This window comes from Mauremys reevesii, linkage group 1 (assembly GCF_016161935.1).
Source record: "Mauremys reevesii isolate NIE-2019 linkage group 1, ASM1616193v1, whole genome shotgun sequence".
Classification (NCBI taxonomy): domain Eukaryota; kingdom Metazoa; phylum Chordata; order Testudines; family Geoemydidae; genus Mauremys; species Mauremys reevesii.
This window is the reverse complement of record NC_052623.1, coordinates 262329002-262346161: the sequence shown is the minus strand read 5'-3', so window position 1 is coordinate 262346161 and position 17160 is coordinate 262329002. Positions and strand designations below refer to the sequence as shown.

The window sequence follows — 17160 nt, the reverse complement described above, 5'->3', positions numbered from 1 at the left end:
AAATAACAATTACTTTTGAAGTTGTCACAACAGTTGAGTGATAAAGCTGTTTATTACAGCTAACAAGGTAACACACAGTAGTGAGGGTTTGAGCAATAGTTGCACTTACCATCTGTGTGCCCACACTCAGTGCAAGGGAAACAATAAGGCGCCTCTGTTTTGTACTTGGCCCGTTGAGGGTATTCTCAGCCAATACCAGAGCAGAGAGCACATCCAGGCGCTGCTCACTGTATTTTTTGTCGGAAATTACTCTTTTCTTGATGGGAGAAACAAAAATAGCAGCTCACATTTCATATTCATGGAAAATTTATCAGAGATCAAAAGCAGCAGCCTATTCTTTTATTTGAAAATCTGGGCACTTGTCACATCATTTCCAGTAATATTTTATAAATTAGGCTTTTTGAACCAAGCTAAGTGAATCCAGATACTTCCTCTCCCAAATTTAATTGGATTCTCTATTGTAAGTGCTGGTAAATATACATAACTCAGCACGGGCATAAGACAGGTATACAGTAAACAAGCATTGTGCAAGCGTGCACATAGCTTTGCATGTACACATCACTTCTGTTGTATACACCATCCCGAGTGTTCCTGTAGGAGCGCTTTCTTTCACTAGGAAGAAATTCAGCAATGCCCAACTTTATGGGCTGAAAAACCACAAATCTGTAAGTGCACATGTGAAGAAAGTCCCCAAGACAACCTGCACTTTTCTATGATATTGTGTAAGTGGAAAAACATAGCAAGGACCAACTGCAAAAGTGAGCTCCCACTGCAGTATGTGGAATTTTTTGCAATGGACTTCAGTAGGAACGTGATCAGTGACTGGTTAGGAAGCTAGGCTCATATTTAGGAGTATGGATTTGATTCCGAAGAGGTATGACTCCCTGCAAGATTTGCTGCAATAGGAGAGAATTCCTTCTCTGGTTATAAGGATATATCCTCAGCTTGAAACTCTTCCCCTTCAGTGCTGTCAGATGCTCTAGGTACATGCAGCAAAACAACTGCTGTGCTGCGGAATACATAGGGTACACCCTAATGCTGCATTAATTTGGAAAAGCACATTAACAGATTAGCAGGTACCACAGAGGGCCTGCAGTAAGTGACTTTATGCTGCTGTTTACTGATATGAGCCTTTTGTTTACCTTTTAAAAGGGGAATTAAACAAACATCAATCTATTCATTCAGGGGGGGGGTGGTAATCTCCAGGTATCTGTTTGACATACAAATATTTTAGTGCGCTTGGATCATATTGCTATTTTTTAAACTTGGAATTTATTTAAAGCTGTAAAAAAACTATAGAACAATTATCTGATCATATGGGTATTGCCCATTTTTAAAGCATGTGTAATTTTCATAACAGCTTTATTGTTTCAGACAGGTTTGCTAGTTCTCTGTTCAACAGTGATACCTTTGAAATGTGTTCAATCTGTTTATTAAACTAAAACAAATGTTTTGTTTATACTCAAAATGTGATAGAGGAGATGCGCTAGATTATAGCTAAGTTTCTGTTGCATATATTAAGTAAGAATCTGAAAAATATGCACATCTACTGTTTAAATATGTAATGTATTTAACACTGAGCAGAATTATGCGCACAAACAGGAGAAATGGAAAATCCAATAGCACCATTTACATCATGCATGTATCTTCCTTTGGAGTTCAGCTGCAAGAGAACATGTTCTTATGTTAACATATTTACTAGCATTTCACATCAGAGAGCTAAGGTGAAATCCCATTTTTCCCTTTGCCCACATAACGTAATTCAGAAATCCAAGGACAGCAAGTGTTCCAAGTGAGATGCATTAGTCCCACTTTTGGGGAAGCTTGCACAACACCTGTGTACATTTTATATCAGGCAACTGGCACTTCCATAAGCATTACATTTGTCCTACCCTTTCCTTTCAAAGAAGTTTAACATTATATAGTAATCATTGAAAGTACTGTATATGTGAAGCCCTAAAACTAACAGTCTGCATCCTTATACATACCATCACAAATCACTTTAATAAAGTAACAGTAAAGTAATAAACTAACAAAGAATAGGTAGGCTAAATGAACAAACTGCACCATGTGTTTAACTAAAATAATTAATTGCAATTAAAAAAATTAATCGTGATTAATCGCAATTTTAATCATACTGTTAAACAATAGAATAGCAATGGAAATTTATTAAATATTTTGGATGTTTTTCTACATTTTTATATATACTGTATTCTGTGTTGTAATTGAAATCCAAGTGTACATATTTTTGATTACCAATATTTGCACTGTACAAATGGCAAATAAATAGTATTTTTCAATTCACCTCATACAAGTACTGTAGTGCAATCTCTGTCGTGAAAATGCAACTTACAAAAGTAGATTTCTTATTTTGTTACATAACTGCATTCAAAAACAAAACAATGTAAAGCTTCAGAGCCTACAAGAAGCGGGCAGCATTATCTCCTGCAAATGTAAACAAACGTGTTTGTCTGAGCGATTGGCTGAACAAGAAATAGGACTGAGTGAACTTGCAGGCTCTAAAATTTTACATTGTTTCATTTTTGAAACAATGCAACAATGAAACAATGTAAAATGCAGGGGGTTTTGTACATAATTCTACATTTCTAAGTTCAACTTTCATGATAAAGATATTGTACTACTGTATTTGTATTAGGTGAATTGAAAAATACTATTTTGTTTTTTTATAGTGCAAATACTTGTCATAAAGAATAAATAAAAAGTGAGCACTGTACATTTTTGTATTTTGCGTTGTAATTGAAATCAATATATTTGAAAATGTAGGAAACATCCAAAAATATTTAAATAAATGGTATTCTATTATTGTTTAACAGCGTGATTAATCGCGATTAATTTTTTTAATGGCTTGATAGCCCTAGTCACAGGAAAAGATCAGAACAAGGCCAAGATAAGAGGAGCAAGTGAATAGAAGAATGTAGAGTGTGTGTGCGCCACTGGGGGAAGAAAGAGGAGCGACATAACAAGATTATCATCTTTGTTGCATGTCAGTACAGTGCCTAGAACAATGGGGTCCCGATTCTTGATTGGGGTTCTTAAATGCTATAATAATAATAGCAGCAATAGAAATCATAATAGACAGGGTGGAGCGAGACCACAGACAGTTTCAAATCAGGTGAATAATTTTTATTTGGAATGAGAGATTAAATAAAACTACTGAGGGTGACATAGGATTCCATACCTTGAAACTTGGATTACGTACCTTGGCTACAGAAATAGAGTTAAGAGCCTGATGCTGGAGATGCTGAGTTATGTGTGTCACAGAATCTGCCACAACCATACTTCTTCTATAAAATGTATGTTCTATCGCCTGCAGTCAGTTCCAAAACACAGTGGTTCATATTAATTATGAAGTGACAATCTAAGTAATTTCTTTCTATACTAACCACACTGTCCACCTGGCAATATAGGATTTCCCTTCATCACCCTTGTATTTTATATTAACTGGAGATGCTGAACACCCAAAACTTTTGCAAAAAATCAGGCCACTTATTAAGGCGTTCATATATGGTTTTCAGACTAACTAGAGGTAACCATTTCTCTTTAAAAATCTTAGCCCTGTGTGTTTTCTCTATTTCAGCTCAACTTTTGAAAGATACTCTTCAAAACAGTGAACATCTTTCTCTGCAAAAAAATAGGATTGAGATAAAAAGCAAACTGTGGAGGTGTTTAGAAATTACATAAATATATTTTCCCTTTCTCTCCTCCATCCCATCCAATCTTTTAGAAGTCACTTTGACGCATCTATCACTCCATTCTTTGCATGTGGTGTCTCACAGCAGCTGCATGATGATGCTTAGATGAAGTCATAATGCTAATCCTATAACCTACCTTGAGAAGTTCCACAAGTCTGCATAATGCTTTCACTGAGGTTTTGGTCATAGGTTTTTGCATTGACATGTAGAGATTCATTGTGGTTTTAATGATGGTGCTAAGGCTGTAAGCATAAAGAAAACCCTAGAAACAAATTGGGGGGGAAAAAGAATCTCCACAGTAATTCCAGACAAGTAAATATTCTCTATTGTTTTTATTACCATACAGAACATAAATTCCTGCCTTTTCACACTTGCTATTTGGTCACACTAAATCCAACCAAGAGAGGCATCAAGATGGAGAAATTGAACTATGATGAGCAAAACAGTTGCAAAGTTCCCAAGAGATAAGTGAAATCAGTAAGATATGAAGTCATTGTAAAGCTCTACAACTTCTTTAAAAATCCAAGTTTCATAATAAACAAAGAAAGGGAAAACTGAAAAAAACCCAAAGAATATCACTAACATAGACATTAAAATGTGCCAAACTCTTTACATCTATTTAGGCTACATCCAGAAAGTCCAGAACAGCATCCAAGTATTCAAAACACAACTTTCAAATGGAATACAGCAAAAACTTGGAGAAATATAGCAAGTTAAAGGTGAAATTTTCAATTTGGTATAGAGAAAAATATCACAGCATATTAAAACTAACTACTCAAAATGAGAAGAATAGATTCTCTCATTGGGATACCTTCAGATTCTTAATTCTTTATTTGTTCTCATTTTAAGGAGAGTTTAAGTATAAAAAAATAAACTTTTCATGTATACTATGAGCTCAGAAGGAAAAAATTCAGTTTATACTGAAGCCTGGAACTAGCAGTATCCATCAACAAAGGCAGAAGTGAGGACAAAGCTGCTACAAATTAATGGGGAAGACACTAGTGTTGTGTGTCTATTGTACATTCTCTATTAAACTTGCATTTATTTTCAATCAATGTTTTGTCAGGAAGCTGCATACAAAATGTGCAAGAAATAAATGCAGAAATCATGTACACATACAGCAAAACTATGCACTCTCACCAGAAAAGAAAATTAACTGCATCAGATGCTAAAGAGATTATCCCAAAACACTGTCGTTGAATGCAACACAATTAGGCAATAGCCTGGAACTTGTTGCCAGAAATAAGAATACGATAAATACAACTAAATTAGACCCCCATCCCCGCCCCAATGTAAGCATCTCAGCATTGACGGTATACTTGAGAAAGACTACTTGAATGGGAAATGGGAACTACCTTGGGAAATGGGAACTACCTTGGGAAATCACTGAAGCTTCACTGGAAAGATTCCAGCTTCAGCCCATGAAGATCCAGTCAGACATATTACTTTTTTCACTTCCCAGAAAGCCCCATTTCTACCATTCTATTCTATACCATTCTAGTTCTATTAAGAACTAGACTGGACAACACATCTGAGAACATATTGCAGGGGAAAACCCTGCATTTGCAAGGGAATGCCGAGACGACCACATAACTTCTATGATTCGTTTTCAATACTCACTAGCTTCCTTCTAATCACCCAGTCCCTAGTGCAAAAAGCAGCACAAATACACTACGTATAATTCAGCTAGCAGCATAGTAAGAAATAACCCACCTGTATAAAGACATTACATCTGTTAGAAAGGTCTTCAGAAAACTTATCCATCCGCTGTTCCTTAGACAAGATAGATTCCATTTTTGTCATCCATGAGCTCACAAAGACATAATATGACTGCATCTCTCTGGAGAAAGAAAAATAGGTTACTCACTCCAGAGAGCAGCTGAATGCCGTTTCCCCTTTTCCATACCAAGCATCGATGGCTAGTCCCTCTCAAGGAAAATGCATAGGAATATTCAGTCTCCAAATGCAATACTTTGCTCCCTTTGCAATGGGTACTAGAGTGCCTCAAACACAACCTTAAATGCTCCATAAGGTAAGTATTAGCCTGCATGTGACAAGTGGGGTAACTAAGAAACAGAAGTTAAGAGACGTGCACAAGCTCGAACAATGAATCCAAGTCAGAGTCAGAATTAAAACTTAGATCTCCTGGTATTTCAGTCCTCCAATTTTCTTAACAGAAGGCCATGTTGCATAAGATCTCATTGTTAATACCTTGAATGAATAGCCCACTCAGATGCACTACATTTTGTTTTAAATACTGTAGTTGTAGAGGATGGATATACTGATTACACTGGGTATTATTAAAAATTCATTAAAAGTTAAGAACATAAGAATGGCTACACTGGGTCAGACCAATGGTCCAACTGGCCCGGTATCCTGTCTTCCAACAGTAGCCAGTGCCAGATGCTTCAGGGGGAATGATCAGAACAGGACAATTATCAAATGACCCATCTTCTTTCATCCACTCCCAGTTTCTGGCAGTCAGAGGTTTAAGAACACCCAGAGTATGTGGTTGCATCTCTGACCATCTTGGTTAATAGTCATTGATGGACATGTCCTCCATGATTTAGTTCTTTTTTGAACCCAGTTACACTTTTGGCCTTCACAACATCCACAGGCAAGGAGTTCCACAGGTTGACTGTGCATTGTATGAAGTACATCCTTATGTTTGTTTTAAACCTGCTGCCTATTAATTTCACTGGGTGACCATGGTTCTTGCATTATGTGAAGGATTAAGTAACACTTCCCCTATGTATCCAGTGGTGGTGTAGCCATGTTGGTCCCAGGGTATTAGAGAAACAAGGTGGGTGAGGTAATATATTTTATTGGACCAACTTCTGTAGGGGAGAGACTCAAGCTTTTGAGCTTACACAGAGCTCTTCTTCAGGTCTGGGAAATGTACTCAGTGCATCACAACTGAGAGGACACCCTGAGTACGTTTCCCAGACCTGATGAAGAGCTCTGTGTAGGCTCAAAAGCTTGTCTCTCTCACCAACAGCAGTGGGTCCAATAAAAAAATATATATATATTACTTTCCCTATTCACTTCCTCCATGCCATTCATAATTTTATAGACCTCTATCATATTCCCCCCTTAATTATCTCTTTTCTAAACTGAACAGTCCCAGTCTTTTTAATCATTTCTCCTCATACGGAAGCTGTTCCATACCCCTAATCAGTTTTGTTGCCCTTCTCCGTACCATTCTCAATATTATATCTTTTTTGAGATGGAGTGACCAGAACTGGACACCGTATTCAAGGTGTGAACATACAATGGATTTATACAGTGGCATTATGATATTATCTAATTCCTTTCCTAATAGTTCCTAAAATTCTGTTAACTTTTTTTTTGACTGGTGCTGACCATTGAGCAGATATTTTCAGAGAAGTATCCACAGTGACTCGAAGATCTTTCTTGCGTAGTAACAGCTAATTTGGAGCCCATCATTTTGTATGTATCACTGGAATTAATTTTTCCAAAGTGCATTACATTTTGCATTTATCAACATTGAATTTCATCTGCCATTTTGTTGCCCAGTCACCTAGTTTTGTGAGATCCCATTGCAACTCTTCACAGACAGATTTGGACTTAACTATCGAGTCGTTTTGTATTGTCTGAAAACTTTGCCACTTGTTTACCCCCTTTTCCAGCTCTTTTATGAATATGTTGTATAGCATTGGTCCCAGTACAGATCCTTGGGGGACCCTGCTATTTCACCTCTCTCCATTGCGAAAATTGACTGTTTATTCCTATACTTTGTTTCCTATCCTTTAACTAGTTACGGATCCATGAGAGGACCTTCCCTCCTATCCCATGACTGCTTACTTTGCTTAAGAGTGTTTGATGTGGGACCTTGTAAAAGGCTTTCTGAAAGTCCAAGTACACTATTATCAAGTGGATCTCCCTGCCCACCTGCTTATTGAAACCCTCAAAGAATTCTAACAGACTGAGGGATGATTTCCCTTTGCAAAAGGCATGTTGACTTTTCCCCAATATATCATGTTCATCTATGTTCTTCTAAGTTTGTTAATGATAATAAGCAGTATCTGAAAAGGTGCAGTCCTTTATAAAACCTACTTGGTAAGTAACTGAGCCTTCTGCTGTAGAAAATTCTCCCTTTGAGTTTTAATCGCATGATGGCTTCTCCTATCCAAAAGTTTGGCAGCAGCTGGCATTTTCTGGATCAGAAAGTTATCAGCAAACCAAATAATATTAGCAGTTAATGTGATGGCTGGCACCTAGAGCACCAAAAGAGAAGAAAAATCAAAATCAAACAAACGGGGTAGCAATTCCTAATAATTATGATTGACATGAAATTTATTCCAGTTACAAAAATCTAAAAATCAACATTATACCACCTCCCACAAGCTCAGAACCTTTTTACTTGAACTATTTATTATATGTCAGAAAGCGTGCAAAACTTTAAAAGTATTAATCAAATATTCCTTGTATGCAGCACAAGTGCTATGTGGAAAAAAAAAGGTCCTGCCCTGAAAAGCATATATTTACATCAATATGCAGAATTATTATTGTAAATGTTTCTCAGGTGTGTTAAGCCATGCACTGCTCATGTGTTCATGTATTTTGAATGAGCTACAATAAATTCTACTGTAGTCAAGATTTTTCATTTTCCACTAATGCCAGGAAATGGTAACATCTTACGGCCAAAGTGTTAAGGTACAAAGTCATTCCTCAATCCCCTAATGTACTAGAAAAAATACACATACCGAAACCACAATAAAAAATATTTTCTCTCAAGAACATTAACTATCTTTAATAAAATCAAAACTTTTCACTTTTCTAACTCAGCCAAGCTTGTAACCCAATCTAAAACCATAGAGAGTAAATAAATTAACTTATCCAAAATTAAGCTTTTAAAAAGTTAGAATAAAATTAAAGCTGATACATCAAATACTGATAGCAAAGAAATAGAGATGAGATAAATACAACCTCCTTTTGTACTCAGAATAATTATGTTTTACTTTTGAAAAACCTAACCATACTGCATTTTAATAAAAACTAAAATATACTTAATTTCATTTTGCTTTTAATATATTTTTAAAATTATTAAAAGGAAACAGCAAAATCTTCACCTTTTTGCCAATGTCCAGTAACGATTTGTAAAATTTCTTGTCTACTGTCCGAAAAATCTGAAAATGCAGTACAAAGAGACCACAAATTCCTACGTACTTATCTCTCTGGTCAATTTCTGAGGGTTCACCTTGTATAAATACATACAGAAGAAAATATTTTTGAAATCTGTTTCTAGACAAACAATATAAAAACTTTTACAAACAATGAAGTCTGCATGAAAAAAAGCACATCTTGAATTACCAAGTTTAGCTTCAACATTTGCAAAAATTGTGCGAATACTATGTGCAAACTCTTCGGCAAAAGTGCTATTCTTCGAGACAGCCACTCCTCCATTGAGAGAGTCAAACTGTTGTTCTATACAGGCCTGAAAGAAAACAAGACTCATTTACAATGCTAAATCCATGAAGTCTGGGCATCCAATGAATATTGTTATTGGAAATAGGTTGTCTCATAGCATGAATCTGTAAAGTCACAGTTTCAATTTAAAACACAGCTGAAGTCAATGTTCAAATGTGTTTTGTCTGGTTCATTACACTGAATGAATTTTAGTATTAGGGGATAAGAATTTTTTTTTTTAGCAAGAATGTGGGCTTTATGTTTTGTTATTGATTGGTTTTGCTTATGTAAGGCACTCAGACAACTCAGTTATGGGAGACTATATGCATTTCTGGAATAAAATACATTACTAAAAAGCTCTTGGCTGATCAAGGGTATTGCCTCATTTGTTTTTAGGATGTGAATCATGAAGCTGAAATGTTCAACAACAGGACAGACATGATATTGTAACCTTAGTAAGGAAAGAGTAAAAGTATGTTGGTGGATATATTGGAAAATATTTACTAGTTTTATAATTTTGTTTTAATATTTTCTTCACGTTCTTTGTTCTGATCAAGGAGGAAGAAAGCTGTCTTGCTTGCATACCAGACAAATTCCCATTGAGCCATCCAAATTAAACATACAATAAAGTCTTTGTGTAAATGTGACATCGGAGAGAATTATAATGGAAAATTCTTCTTAGATAGCTGGCAATAGATTACATGAAGAAAGAAGCATTTCTTGCTGAATAAACTGCACTATGTTTGACAATAAAGTGTACTCATAATTAGCATCTAGGAGGTTATTCATAGGAGGAGAGGACTGACATTAATTAGGATATAACAATTAGAAAAGACCTAAAAGTAACATAACGCAAAATGTCTGTCTTGTTTCAATGCTTGTTTACAATTTCAAATTTCAAATTTAAGTATTAAGGGCCAGAGCCTCAGTATAGTGTATTTCAGCATAGTTCCACTGAGACAATGCAGCTACACTGATTCCCACCATCTGAGCCCCTTTAATTTCCATATTTAAAGTTTACGAGAGATTTTACCTAAAACAAAGATCTCCATGCCAGCAGCCCACCCTACCCACCCAAACGAGGGATGGGAACTCAGCCGGATTGATGCTGTAGGTCTAGCCAACTGCCTGTTTAGGAGAAAAGGAAGGAACTTTTCCTCCCAAGGGCCAATTGGTGGAGGACCAGGGAGTTTTGTGCCTGGCTCGCCGCACCTGCAAGCCACAGGGGGTTAAGTAGGAACGCGCATGATACCTAACTGAGGTACTGGGTGGTGCTGTTTACTTGTTGCAACTTGAAGCTGGTTTCCAGTACAGTTGAGAGAATACAATGAATGGTTCCCAGAGGTAACAGACCTGGGATTTTGGTGATGGGCCTTAAGCTCATGTGATAAATGGAGACCGTGTGGTCTTCATGGTCCCCATCCTGCTGCACCTGAAAGGGGGAGGGTGCTTGGACTCAGAGCAGAATCCTGGGGGATAGACTCAAGAGTGTTACCCAGCATAATGGGTTATATGATTAGAAGCCCTGTAACTGCCACACTGGAACCAATTAAATGCCTGGTATAGGAGAGTGTAGGTGATGGGCAGGTAGCACCCCAAACTTGTGTTAAAGTTTAATAAAAGTTGCGACCTGTCACTTAATTCCATGCATGTGTCTGTTTTCATTTTTCCACTGTGTCCACATCAATGAAATTCTTGTTACAAACCTGATTGCAGTATGGCATTTCTTACTCAGAAAAAACTCCCGGTGACTACAACAGAAGTGCAGGTCTGGGCTCTTTATTGGCACTGTTTTGTGACTTCATAATTTACTGTTCAGTGCGCCAACTAGTTTGATCAACACACAATTTTCCCTATGCTCTGTCAATACCATAAATACGGCTAAAAGCATAAATCATTGTCACAAATTCAATCACTTTTCAGTAAGACAGATACCAGCAGGCTTGTAAACAATATGTATTTAAACTGTATTTTCAAACATGTTTCAGGTTTTTCTCCATGGCAAGCTATGGACTTGCACATTTCTGGGCTGAACAAGAAAGGTGCAATTACCTTTTAGCCACAAGTTATTTTGTCATAGGTACAAGCCTGGTGATGATTAAGGGGTATGATTCATGTTTTAACAAATACTTTCAAAATCAGAAATATTGTAGCTGTCAGGAAAATATCTAAAGTTAAATCATATCCAGTTTAAAGAAAATCAAAGCACTTACAGAAGATCAATATCCTATTATACAACATTTTAAAATATAAGTTCCTAGGATACAGTTTCCCTACAGTACCATGGAATGTGTGTTAATCTAAATTTATTTACCTGGAATATCATCCCATCGAGTAACTGGCCTTCCAGTTTCAATAACAACTTCTCAAATGGCTTCAGTTTATCTTCCTGAATACCAAACTTTGAAGGGTTGTGATGGACAGATTTTAGTAGTCTTGAGAAAGAACATACACAATCCAATTAAAACAAAACAACACCGTTTGTATCGCATCTTATACTTGTTTCAAGGAGTCCTCCATTCTAAGGGAATATCTACACTGCAGCAGAGAGTGCTTCCCAGCACAGGTAGGCAGACACGAGTTAGCTCTGCTCAAGCTGGCGTGCTACAAATTGCAGTATAGCCCGGGGTAGCTTGGGCTAGCCACCTGAGTTCAAACCTGCCCCGACTCCCTGAGTATATACTTGGGTGACTACCCCTGAGCCGCCAACCATGCTACCCCGGGCTGCACTGCTATTGTTAACTCCATTAAAGCTAGCATGCTAGCATGTCTGCCTACCTGCACTGGGAAGCACACTCCCAGCTGCAGTATAGATGTATCCTAAGAGTCTAGAGTCACTAACACATAGGTTGCAAACTGTGAGTCATGACCCTAAATGGGTTGCGCCATCAGCAGATGGGGTTCCGGGTCCAACAGGCCAGATTCAGCCTGCGAGACGATGCTGTCTGCCCCTAAACCTGTCCAGACCTGCTCCACAAATTCTGCACCAGGAAGCCGCCCTTTTGATCTACAGAATGGCACCCTCTGCACAGCACAACCTCACATGTACAGCATGTGCAGAGGGTGCCATTCTGTAGATCAAAACAGCTGCCTCCTGGTGCACCATTTGTGGAGCAGGTCCAGAGATATTGCCCATGTGGAGGTGGCTGTGCAGATGCCAATTTGGCCATTTGCACCATCCAGCTGTGGAAGCACCCAGCTGAGGGACTTGAATGCAGAAGATCCTTATCAACAGCCTCATCAACAGAGCATCCTCTCTGCTCGAGCTGATAAGAGCCTGTAGTAGGCTTTTCTGAGATGCGAATCTGCAGTGGCTTGTAAGCTCCTTAAGGCAGTGCCCATATCTTCTTTTATGCCACCTTGAGTACCCTGTTGGCATTCAAGGATAAAGAATCATAGTAAGTCACTGACTCCATGCTGCCCTAGTATCAGCACAGAGGGCCTTCCTAAGTCGTGGCCTCATTTGCTTAACAGTGAATTCCTCTCTCTTATTTGTGATAAGAGGCACAATGCATTCATTTTTACACAGAGTAGCTGCTTCAACCTCCAGCAACAAGTCTAGTAATGCAGTTATTAATGGAAAACAAGTGTCTGAGAAACCTGCTTGCAAATATAATGAGGCTCTCTGATTTTGGCTTCACCAGTGTTTTGGTCAAGAATGAAGAAAGGCCTTAATACCTGCTGTGTCACACTGTGTTATCCAGTAGAGAGCATTAGAAAACATACTTAATGTGTAAATTCCTTGGACTCCTTGTGTTGCCTTGTTGCTGTCTGGAGTCGCAGGCCCCAGAGTCATGTAGGCCCCAGCACTAACATATCCCTAACAGAATCCGTGTCTGCCCTTCACAAACTAATAATTTAAAGGTCACGGTGTCAGCATAGGCAAATTGCAGAAGAATACTCCATCCCTACTGGAAGATTTCTATGATCTCAACTGATTTTGCACTACAGTAATATCGCACAGCACTTGATCCTGCAACCCTTACTTAAGCAAATATTTCTATTCAAGTCCACTTGAGAGTAGCCCTGTAAGGGTGACAGGATACTGTAGTTTTAGCCACAGTTCACACTTCCCTTTAAGATAAGATTTCTTATCAAATACATTCTCTCTCAAACATCAGCAGCCATTACCCTTCTACTCAAGGTTGTATCAGCAGCCCAAGTAACAGGCTAAGTTTGTAGGAGTTTCGATCTGGCACTGTACATTTTTTTTCTTGCGCCAGTAAGATGACACAATGAAGACCCAACTCTGCTCCCACTGAAGTCAGTGGCAACTCTCATTGACACAGGCTCAAGCCCTAGAAGTTTAGCAAATACTAGGGCTTTCAAATTCATTTTCTTTAGACCAAAATTTATCCACCTGTTTTTAATATTTACACTGTGGGAATATGTGTAAGGCTCCACTTGCATACCTTTTGTACATGGTCCAGTGGTCTTTCAGAGTGGCATGATTGTCAACTATTTCATCCAGCGTGAGTAAGACTGTCAGCAGCTCCCCTAGATGCTCATACATAGTCTGGTAAAGAAGTTCTAGTAGTTACTCAATGGTATCATGCAATGCAAACAAAGATTTATTTTTAGTGTTTTTTAGTGTTCTTTCACTACAGAGAAGGAATGTTACAGTTAACATGGAGGTGCCACTCAAACTAGCTGACCTGTCTTGCCAATGAAGGTAGGATTCTCAAAAAGTGTTTGTGACACAGAAACACAAGTCCCATCCACTTTTGATCTAAGAAAGTTAGCATTTGCCATATCTGGATGTAATGACCATTTCCATATAATAAGAAGAAACAGTGACTAGACAACTCTGTCCTGAGAGTAGGATTCCAACACACATTGAAAATGATGCTTTAATTCATTTTTCTCCTCTCTCACACAAGAAAACTTAGAAATCTTTCAGATTTATTTATAAAACTAAAAAAAAATTAAAATCCTCTAAACCAGTGTTGCTTTAAATCATCTCACCTGAAAATGAACTCCTGATGTCTCTATAATTTTAGGTGCATTCCTGCAATAGATAAGGAAACAAAACAATATCTTATTTTTTCCATTATTAGCTAGAACTTATTTATTTTGCACATTTTAATTGTTGTTAGAGGTATCAGTCCCTTAACAGTTTTTCTTGCATATTTTACTTCAAGAAAGTCATTGTGGTAATTGTTATCAGTAATGAAACTGATTCATCAGTAATGAAAAATATAGTCCAACACATAATAAAAATGCATATTAAAAATTGGTTTTGACAACCAATGTAACAATATCATAGAATCATAGAATATCAGGGTTGGAAGGGACCTCAGGAGGTCCATCTAGTCCCTGCTCAAAGCAGGACCAATCCCCAACTAAATCAGGTTGATAACATTTTCCAAATCATAATGAACCATCGGTTTGTTAAATTGTAGGTCTAGTCTGTTGCACATGTGTATTAAGTCCCAGTGACATTAATAATTAGCATTTTTATAATGTCTCATCCCAAAGGTCCCAAAACACTTTACAAACTTAACCAACTGATAAGCAAGCTAGACACCCAGCTTTACTTCATTCACCACTGAAACAGAGCAGCTGTGTAGAGATGCAAAGTTCTGTTAAATAGCAGCCTTGGTAGAAGAATACCATAACCAATTAAAACAGCAGAGAAAACTTAGGCAGAATGAATTAACCTATTTAGAATATGGCCAAAGCTCTAGCATTCACATCCCTAACTCTAAGACATCATGAGGTCTTTCAACGACCAAGTCCCATTCTTTTATTTTACATCCGATTTGTAAGACAACAGCTCCAGTAGTACAGTGGCCCCTACCATAGTAACATTGCACTGATTTAGTACCAACTCATTTATAGTACTGACTCACAATAGAAGTTATGCACATATCATGGAGAGTGCATGTCCCCTTCAATAGCCTGTGTTGTATGTATACTTTTTTCAGCCATTTTATAAACTGCATGATTTTTTAAAAATTTATAAACTGCAAAGATTCAGTCTAAATATGCTTCCCATGTGACTTTAGCCTAGGAGTGTTGCTAGTACATTGAGACCAGATATACAAATTGACTTGAGTTTCAGAGGTGTCAAGCATCCACCGCTCCCACTCACTTCAACTGGAGTTTCATGTCTGAAAACCATGCCCTTAGTCTCTCAAGTGATGTACACTAAAATTGACAATATAAAAATGAATAACTAAGACTAATTAGCAATTATAGCGTCTCCACCTGAAAACATAAGTTCTAAATCCTACAGATGAAACCAAAGACAAAGTAAATACCCAAGACCCTCTGATGTAAGACACTGCCTCCCATATACCAAGACATCATTACTGTCAAATTGGCATACAAAGCAATAAAGCCATACTCAAGACAATACCTATGATACTAATGTTTAAATAAAAATCTGATCAAGTTTGCTCAAGTACATATTATGATCACACATTTATAATATTAAAATTAAATAATGTGACCTAATATTTTTAAGCTTCTGAAGCTATTTGATTTTACCATTTCTTCAAAATGTTAGACTGGTATCTCCACAGCATCTCTCAGCTAACATAAGACATCCATTCCTCCTGCCAGTAGGGCAGGGACTAAGTCCAATAATTAGAGGATATAAAGGTCAGCCACATTAGCATCAAGATTTGTTCCTTCTGAAAAGAGACAGCTCTCCTGAAATATGCCTTTTAGCTTAAAAGACATTCTTGCATCTCATCACAAAAAGGCACTTAAAGCAGACTATGATTCTTTTAATAAATAAAATCCTTTTTAAAAGTAGCTTATGTGGGCACATAAGACTGCATTAAAAACCACTCTCCACATTTTCTTACCAGAGTATTACAATGTTTACCATGCTTTAGGGAGATCATAACATCTTGCACTTTGTTTAATAATAAAAAGGGGATATAGCATTTCTGCCAATAATTACTTGTTGCTGGTATAGAGAACAGCCAGCTGATGAATTACATTCATCACCACTTCATAGCACCGTGTAACAAAACAAGACAGCTCCTGAAATGACAAATTTTGCATACGTTGGTATTATTTCCAAGACAGTGAACAACAATCATGCAACCAGAACCCCAAGTTTAACTTCCTAATTCCAGTCTGAGGCTGCTCACAACTGCAGCCTGGACAGGAAGTCAGGCACATTTCCTGAAGCATGTTTCTTTAGGATTTAGGGTTAATGAAGCTACACAGAGGCATAAGAGGGAGTAAGAATCCTTCTCCTTATTGAATGGCCAGCAATAGGGCTAGCTAGAACCACAGTCCTCCCTCAGGGGAGCTTCACTCAGATGCTTCCTCCTGGAATAAATATGCAGACACTGGGCACGGCTTTGCTCCACCTCACCCATGCAATGGCCAAGAGCTGGCTGGTTGCTTGGGGGAGTATAGTACACCTTTAAAAGGGATGTAATAAGTTACACTCCACCCCAAACAAAGAGCCCTAGAAGGCATTATGATTCTAAGGCACAAGGCCCCCCTACAACCCTCCCTCAGGCAGTGTGTGTAAGCACCACCGCTTTCTATGAACTCCATGACAAAAGCATGCTCTAGCCCAGTGGTTTTCAAACTGGGTTACGTGTATCCCTAAAGGTACGCGAGCTCTTGTCAAGGGGTACGCGAGAAAAATTCTGTAATGGCAGACAATGCATTTTATTTAGTACAGGGGTTTTCAAACTCTGGGGTGCACTCCCCTAGGGGTACTCGGGGAGAGAGTGTCACCTCCACTCCCTACTCACCTCAGCAGGGCCACCCAGCCTGTCTGGATTGGCCGGGGGGGACACCCAAAATTGTTACTCAGCACTGAGGCCACCCTTTGAATTAGAATTTTTGGTTGTAACAGGCTGGGTGGCCCACTGAGGTGAGTTAGAGGTGGAGGTGGTGCACCCTCCCTGAGCCCCGCCATGCAGAGCTGGCCTGAGCCACCTAGCGTCGCCACTTACCCCCACCCCAAACATTCCTCCATGTCCACCTAGGGAGGCGCACCCCACAGTTTAAAAACCTCTAGAAGCTGTTGCTAAATGGAAAG

At 38.2% G+C, this 17160-nt stretch overlaps 1 protein-coding gene across 3 annotated transcripts in view; it reads right to left on the bottom strand.

Moving 5' to 3' along the window:
- WASHC4 (WASH complex subunit 4) overlaps positions 1–17160 on the bottom strand; it is a 60174-nt gene that overhangs the window by 29153 nt on the left and 13861 nt on the right. For all 3 annotated transcript variants that reach the window (XR_005583722.1, XM_039484971.1, XM_039484981.1), the window contains exons 7-17: positions 16057–16139; positions 14109–14151; positions 13556–13659; positions 11458–11578; positions 9048–9171; positions 8807–8934; positions 7791–7951; positions 5427–5553; positions 3850–3975; positions 3221–3328; positions 110–256 (exon numbers count right to left, since the gene is read on the bottom strand). Coding sequence is in view for 2 of the 3 variants with exons in the window: in XM_039484971.1 (XP_039340905.1) it covers positions 110–256; positions 3221–3328; positions 3850–3975; positions 5427–5553; positions 7791–7951; positions 8807–8934; positions 9048–9171; positions 11458–11578; positions 13556–13659; positions 14109–14151; positions 16057–16139 (1272 nt within the window). In the remaining variant the exon portion in view is untranslated. The remainder of the gene's footprint in view (positions 1–109; positions 257–3220; positions 3329–3849; positions 3976–5426; positions 5554–7790; positions 7952–8806; positions 8935–9047; positions 9172–11457; positions 11579–13555; positions 13660–14108; positions 14152–16056; positions 16140–17160) is intronic.